Raw genomic sequence first — 7,712 nt, 5'->3', positions numbered from 1 at the left:
ATGAATGAAGGATTAAAGACTCCAGATGAATGAAGAGGTTTATGAATACTTTGTAGAGATTGACTGGTTCTGTCACACAATTTTGCCAATGTGAGAGATTTCAATTACCTCTGCATGCATTGACTATTTGCCTACCCATGAATACGCTGTTGTTCCGAGTTTAATAATAATAATAATTTGCTAAAATATATATATTTTTGTTCTAATATTTTCTTCTCATTATAAAATATCATGATACGTTACAATTAAATCTGCTATGATTCCATTTCAAATCAAAGTAGAAGAAGACAACATTCTTCTTTAAAAAGATTAGTTATCGGGAAAAAAATAACAAATGACTTTCGTGCATTCACTGACTGGAAAGACATACAACTTAAACTCAATGCAAGTCGTCATTGAACGGACAAGGACCATGCAGGACATACTGTCCCTGACGTTAAAGGATGAAGTGAGGATGGTTGAAGATACCGTGGCCCCTAGAAACTCTTCTTCACAAGGGGATGGCAGGGACACAGAGGGGCATCCTTACCCGCTGGTGGTCACTCTACTGGCAACAGTCCTGATCCTAACTATTGTGGTAGACATTCTGGGGAACCTGTTGGTCATCTTGTCTGTCTTCAGGAACAGGAAGCTCAGGAAAGCAGGTAATAACCTATTGCAAGTAGCCACCCAGTCTGTTATTTTCTGTGTTGTTAGTAGTACTATTTTACTGAGGTATCTGTGTTGTTAGTAGTACTGCAGTACTGTGGTATGTGTTGTTAGTAGTACTACAGTACTGGGGTATCTGTGGTGTTAGTAGTACTGCAGTACTGGGGTATGTGTTGTTAGTAGTACTACAGTACTGTGGTATGTGTTGTTAGTAGTACTGCAGTACTGTGGTATGTGTTGTTAGTAGTACTACAGTACTGAGTTATATGTGTCGTTGGACAATTACATTTGCAATTGTGATATTATGTCATGCCTTCAGAAGTGCTCATCTCCGTTTCTGATCAATTTGGCCTCAACCCAGTTGTCTCATTCCAATTCACAACAGAAGCTTCCTGCGTAACTTCATCCAGTTATATTTTCCTGAGCATCATGTCCCACAGAGAGGACTGTAAACTGAAGACAAATACAGTAGAAGAGTTTATTATATTTATATGGATACAGTATCCAGTGTTCATATGTAACAGTATAACTTTAGACCGTCCCCTCGCCCATACCCGGGCTCGAACCAGGAACCCTCTGCACACATCAACAACAGTCACCCACAAAGCATCGTTACCCATCGCTCCACAAAAGCCGCGGCCCTTGCAGAGCAAGGGGAACCACTACTTCAAGGTCTCGAAGCGAGTGACGTCACCGATTGAAACGCTATTAGCGCGCACCACCGCTAACTAGCTAGCCGTGTCACATCCATTACATCAGCACCAACCGCTAACTAGCTAGCCGTGTCACATCCGTTACATCAGCACCACCGCTAACTAGCTAGCCGTGTCACATCCGTTACATCAGCACCACCGCTAACTAGCTAGCCGTGTCACATCCGTTACATCAGCACCAACCGCTAACTAGCTAGCCGTGTCACATCCATTACATCAGCACCACCGCTAACTAGCTAGCCGTGTCACATCCGTTACATCAGCACCACCGCTAACTAGCTAACCGTGTCACATCCGTTACATCAGCACCACCGCTAACTAGCTAGCCGTGTCACATCCGTTACACATATCCTTTCTTCAACTGATTTGAAAAGCAGAGAGTATTTTGTTTCGGTTTCGGCCACAAGTTGTCAGACAGGAACACTGTTGTCGCTACGTTTCGACCCCTTTCACCAGTGCAGTTACTGCAGGCATAGAGGACATCCTGGTTGTGCTACTCCGTAACTGTGCCAGATCATCAGCTGCAGGCCACCCATCACGACGTGTCACGACGTGTCACAATTCAATTTACTTCCTGAAGTGAGCGATCCCTAATGACTACTGATTTATTTAACCTTTATTTAACTAGGCAAGTGAGTGAAGAACAAATTATTATTTACAATGATGTCCTACACCGGCCAAAACCCGTACGACACTGGGCCAATTGTGCTCCGCCCTATGGGACTCCCGATCACGGCCCGGTTGTGATACAGCCTGGACTCGATCCAGAGTGTCTGTAGTGTCGCAACTAGCACTGAGATGCAGTGCCTTAGACTGCTGTTTAACTGTACAGCACATCTGTGAATGAATGCATCAATGAGATGAGTTGGCTATTCAGTGTGAACTATGGCGAGGCAGAGATATGATGATGCATTACTTCTGTAAAAATCGTGCTCTTTCTTGCACCGGGGGACATGAATCCACCTACCAAGCTAAACATCTATGTAGCCCTCAGCTGCTCTGAGTACACTGTAGATGTCCACGTTGGGGGTTAATTTACTCAGTTTTCAATTCAGGGTATAGGATTTCAAAATTCAGGCTCCTATGTAGGTGTCACCTCAATGAAAGTCCTGTTTTCTGCAAGCATATCTCACGGCTCTAGAGAGACATTTTAAATTATCGAGACAATAAGGCTGCGTTCATACAGGCAGCCCAATGCTGTTCTTTAGCCACTAATTGGCCTTTTGACCAATCAGATCTTTCGAAAATAAAAAAAATCAGAATTGGGCTGCCTGTGTAAACATAGCCTAAGATACGAACTGCCTAGACACACTATACATTGAAAAGTTGTAGTGGAGAGGGAGGCTATTTCAGGTTGTTCTACCCCCTTGTTTGATAACCTTATTAAATACACCTCACTCTTTTCTCCTCTCCCTCCCCTCTCCCTATCTTCCTCTTCCTCCCCTCTCCATATCCTCATCTTCCTCCCCTCTCATCTTCCTCTTCCTCCCCTCTCCTTATCCTCATCTTCCTCCCATCTACTTTCCTGCTTGGCCTTGTCACAGGTAATTACTTGATTATTAGTAAAGTTCTGTCAAAGACAATCATGTAAAGACAATCGTGCATCGTCTCTCGGGGTAGATTCACTGGCAGCCTTTGCAGAAGAGAGAGAGAGAGAGAGAGAGACAAAGAGAGAGGAGAAAGAGAGAGAGGAGAGAGAGAGAGAGAGGAGAAAGAGAGAGAGATGAGAAAGAGAGAGAGATGAGAAAGAGAGAGAGAGGAGAAAGAGAGAGAGATGAGAAAGAGAGAGAGAGGAAAAAGAGAGAGAGAGAGAGAAAGAGAGGAGAAAGAGAGAAAGAGAGAGAGGAGAAAGAGAGAGAGAAAGAGAAAGAGAGAGAGGAGAAAGAGAGGAGAAAGAGAAAGAGAGAGAAGAAAGAGAGAAAGAGAGAGAAAGAGAAAGAGTGAGAGAGAGAGAGAGGAGAAAGAGAGAGAGAGGAGAAAGAGAGAGAAAGAGAGAGAGAGGAGAAAGAGAGAGAGAGAGGAGAAATAGTGAATGTGTGGATTTGTATGAATACCAACCCCATCTATCAGGACACTGATATTACTATCTGACTGGAAGCAATGATTCAACTCATTAGACTCCGGTTCAAGTCAGATCGTGTGTCTGACTCCAGGGGCTATTCAACTCATTAGACTCCGGTTCAAGTGTGTCTGACTCCAGGGGCTATTCAACTCACAACGTGTAAATGTCATGTTTATGTTTTATGTTATTGCACACGTGGATGGGATGCTGTAAATTAAATCAATGAATGAAATAATCTAGCATGCAAGCACTAGCTGATGCTGAAATCCTGGGGGTCTTCATTAACTATTTACAATTATTATCATGTAGTTTTAACACACAAGTCAGTATGAGAATTAACAAGGATCCTCAAATCCCCTGGTCTTTCCCTATGTACTGTACATACTAATGGGAGTTTTAGGAGGGTTTGGCAAGACAGGAATGATAACAGGGTCTTAAGGATATACCCTTAGAAAAATGAACTATAGTTAATTTGGAGCAACCAGTACATATTAGATAGGGTTGGATTATTTTCCAATAATTATTAGATTTATTACGTTTTGGTGATATTGAATGGTTTTACAAAGAGGATGGGAGACCTTGAACTTCTACTAATGAATGGTCACAGAACAGAGCAAAATGGACTATTTAATCTGAGGTATCCTCTGCCCCATAGGAAATGCCTGCGTGTGGTGAGTTTGGCTCTGACAGACCTTGTGGGTGGAAATGTATCAATATTTAATTGTTTTAATTCTGTTTTTTAGATTATAAATGAATATATTTACAAATTAAAAATGGCAGCCCTTGAAAACTGTCCTAACACTCTGAAGATCCTTCCAATCTTATGCACTCTCTGCCCCATAGGAAATGCCTTTGTGGTGAGTTTGGCTCTGGCCGACCTGGTGGTGGCGATCTACCCTTACCCTCTGGTTCTGACAGCTATCTTTCACAACGGCTGGATCGCCGGGTACATCCACTGCCAGATCAGCGGCTTCCTGATGGGCCTGAGCGTCATCGGCTCCATCTTCAACATCACCGGCATCGCCATCAACCGCTACTGCTACATATGTCACAACCTGAAGTACGACAAGCTCTTCTCCAACCAGAACACCGTGTGTTACGTCATCCTGGTGTGGTCGCTGACTGTGTTGGCCATCGTGCCCAACTGGTTTATGGAGTCTCTGCAGTACGACCCGAGGGTCTACTCGTGTACCTTCGCCCAGTCGGTTAGTTCCTTGTACACCATCACCGTGGTCGTGGTTCACTTCATCCTCCCCATCAGTATCGTCACATACTGCTACCTGAGGATCTGGATCCTGGTCTTACAGGTGAGGAGACGGGTGAAACCGGACACGAGGCCCAAGATCAAACCACACGACTTCCGTATCTTCCTGACTATGTTTGTGGTGTTTGTGTTGTTCGCTGTCTGCTGGGCTCCGCTGAACTTCATTGGGCTGGCGGTGGCTATCAACCCCAGACTGGGAGTGAATATCCCTGAGTGGCTCTTCACAGCCAGCTACTTCATGGCCTATTTCAACAGCTGCCTCAACGCAGTCATCTACGGAGTGCTCAACCATAACTTCAGAAAGGAGTACAAAAGGATAGTTCTAATCATTTTCAAGTTCCACTGCAGAGGGTTCGCTAGGGCTTCGGAACTGCACTGCTGAGGGTTCTGTAGGGTTCTGGAACAGCACTGCTGAGGGTTCTGTAGGGTTCCGGAACAGCACTGCTGAGGGTTCTGGAAGGTTCCGTAGGATTCTGGAACAGCACGGTTGAGAGTTCCATTGGGTTCTGTGACAGGTAAGACTGAGACTAAAACACTGTGCCAGGATGGGGGATGAGTCAAATGATGATGTCTTGGTCAAAGTCAGAGCTGTTGGCAATGTCACAATCATCTGTCACCAAGCTTTGAGTTACAAATTCTGAAACTTTGGGTTTGATCTCACACCTTTTCCATGGGTTGTCTATCTTGCATTTTCCATGGAAGCGTTTTAGTATGGATCTGAGTGTAATGAAAAGTTGAATGCCAATCTGTTGAAGTACATTGTTTGGTCATGATGTAAATCAACATCGTTTTACTGCACAACTCAATTCCAATACATATTCAGATGTATTTCATAAGCAATAAACTGCACTTCCATTAAATACCCAATCCTACCTATCCCTTTAAACAATGTCCAATTCAAACTCCACACATTTGCTTAATCGAAACAAAGAATGAGGAACAGAAAACAAGAATAAATTAATTAATTAAAAAAAAATTATAGATACAGTTGAGGTCGGAAGTTTACATACACTTAGGTTGAAGTCATTCAAACTTGTTTTTCAACCATTCCACAAATTTCTTGTTAACAAACTATAGTTTTGGCAAGTCGGTTAGGATATCTACTTTGTGCATGACACAAGTAATTTGTCCAACAATCGTTTAAACAGATTATTTCACTTATATTTCACTGTATCACAATTCCATTGGGTTAGAAGTTTACATACACTAAGTTGACTGTGCCTTTAAACAGCCTGGAAAATTCCAGAAAATGATGTCATGGCTTTAGAAGCTTCTGATCGGCTAAGTGGCATGATTTGAGTCAATTGGAGGTGTACCTGTGGATGTATTTCAAGGCCTACCTTCAAACTCAGTGCTTCTTTGCTTGACATCATGGGAAAATCAAAATAAATAAGCCTATACCTCAGAAAATAAATTGTAGACCACCACAAGTCTGGTTCATCCTTGGGAGCAATTTCCAAATGCCTGAAGTTACCACGTTCATCTGTACAAACAATAGTAAGCAAGTATAATCACCATGGGACCACGCAGCCGTCATACCGCTCAGGAAGGAGACGCGTTCCGTCTCCTAGAGATGAATGTACTTTAGCAAGAAAAGTGCAAATCAATCCCAGAACAACAGCAAAGGACCATGTGAAGATGCTGGAGGAAACAGGTACAAGATAATCTATATCCACAGTAAAACAAGTCTTATATCGACATAACCTGAAAGGCCGCTCAGCAAGGAAGAAGCCACTGCTCCAAAACCGCCATAAAAAAGCCAGACTACGGTTTGCAACTGCACGTAGGGACAAAGATCATACTTTTTGGAGAAATGTCCTCTGGTCTGATGAAACAAAAACATAACTGTTTTGCCATAATGACCATCGTTATGCTTGGAGGAAAAAGGGTGATGCTTGCAAAAACACCATCCCAACCGTGAAGCACGGGGTTGGCAGCATCATGTTTTGGGGGTGTTTTGCTGCAGGAGGGACTGGTGCACTTCATAAAATAGATGGCATCATGAGGAAGGGAAATGATGTGGATATATTGAAGCAACATCTCAAGACCTCAGTCAGGAAGTTAATGCTTGGTCGCAAATGCGTCTTCCAAATGGACAATGACCCCAAGCATATTTATATTTATTGCCTCAACTCCCTTATCGTATCCCTCATTTGCACTCAGACTTTTTTTGTTTTCTTTTGTTCTACTGTATTATTGACTGTATGTTTGGTTTATTCCATGTGTAACTCTGCGTCGTTGTATGTGTCGAATTGCTATGCTTTATCTTGGCCAAGTCGCAGTTGCAAATGAGAACATGTTCTCAACTAGCCTACCTGGTTAAATAAAGGTGAAATATATATATATATATATATATATATATATTTTTTTTTTGTATTAAATATTCCCAAGTTGTAGGAAAACGGGTTAAGGACCACAAAGTCAATGTATTGGAGTGGCCATCACAAAGCCCTGACCTCAATCCCATAAAAAATTTGAGGGCAGAACTGAAAAAGCGTATGCGAGCAAGGAGGCCTACAAACCTGGAGGCCTACAAACCTGACTCAGTTACACCAGCTCTGTAAGGAGCAATGGGCCAGATTTCACCCAACTTATTGTGGGAAGCTTGTGGAAGGCTACCCGAAACGTTTGTCCCAAGTTCAACAATTTAAAGGCAATGCTACCAAATACTAATTGAGTGTATGCAAACTTCTGACCCACTGGGAATGTGATGAAAGAAATACAAGCTGAAATAAATCATTCTCTCTACTATTATTCTGACATTTCACATTCTTAATATAAAGTGGCGATCCTAACTGACCTAAAACATGGAATTTTTACTAGGATTAAATGTCATGAATTGTGAAAACTGAGTTTAAATGTATTTGGCTAAGGTGTATGTAAACTTCCAACTTCAACTGGATTTGATGCGTCACAATACTTAATTATAAGGTCCAATGAGACTGGTAACGTGGGATGGGAATATCAATTGGCCAATTAGCTGCAACTACCCAATCCTAGGTCCAACACAATTTGTTTTACTTGT

At 42.5% G+C, this 7,712-nt stretch overlaps 1 protein-coding gene across 1 annotated transcript; it reads left to right on the top strand.

Moving 5' to 3' along the window:
* The first annotated feature begins 378 nt into the window (after positions 1–378).
* On the top strand, positions 379–5,144 carry mtnr1al (melatonin receptor type 1A like). The gene is made up of 2 exons (XM_021583307.3): positions 379–644; positions 4,267–5,144. The coding sequence occupies exons 1-2, from the start codon at positions 383–385 to the stop codon at positions 5,067–5,069; spliced, it is 1,065 nt and encodes a 354-aa protein (XP_021438982.2). The 5' UTR covers positions 379–382; the 3' UTR covers positions 5,070–5,144.
* Positions 5,145–7,712: the final 2,568 nt, after the last annotated feature.

The sequence above is a fragment of the Oncorhynchus mykiss genome, chromosome 25 (genome assembly GCF_057628025.1).
Source record: "Oncorhynchus mykiss isolate SJ-2025 chromosome 25, ASM5762802v1, whole genome shotgun sequence".
Taxonomy (NCBI): Eukaryota; Metazoa; Chordata; class Actinopteri; order Salmoniformes; family Salmonidae; genus Oncorhynchus; species Oncorhynchus mykiss.
Note: the sequence above shows the minus strand (reverse complement) of the source record. Positions and strands in the feature narration are given on the sequence as shown.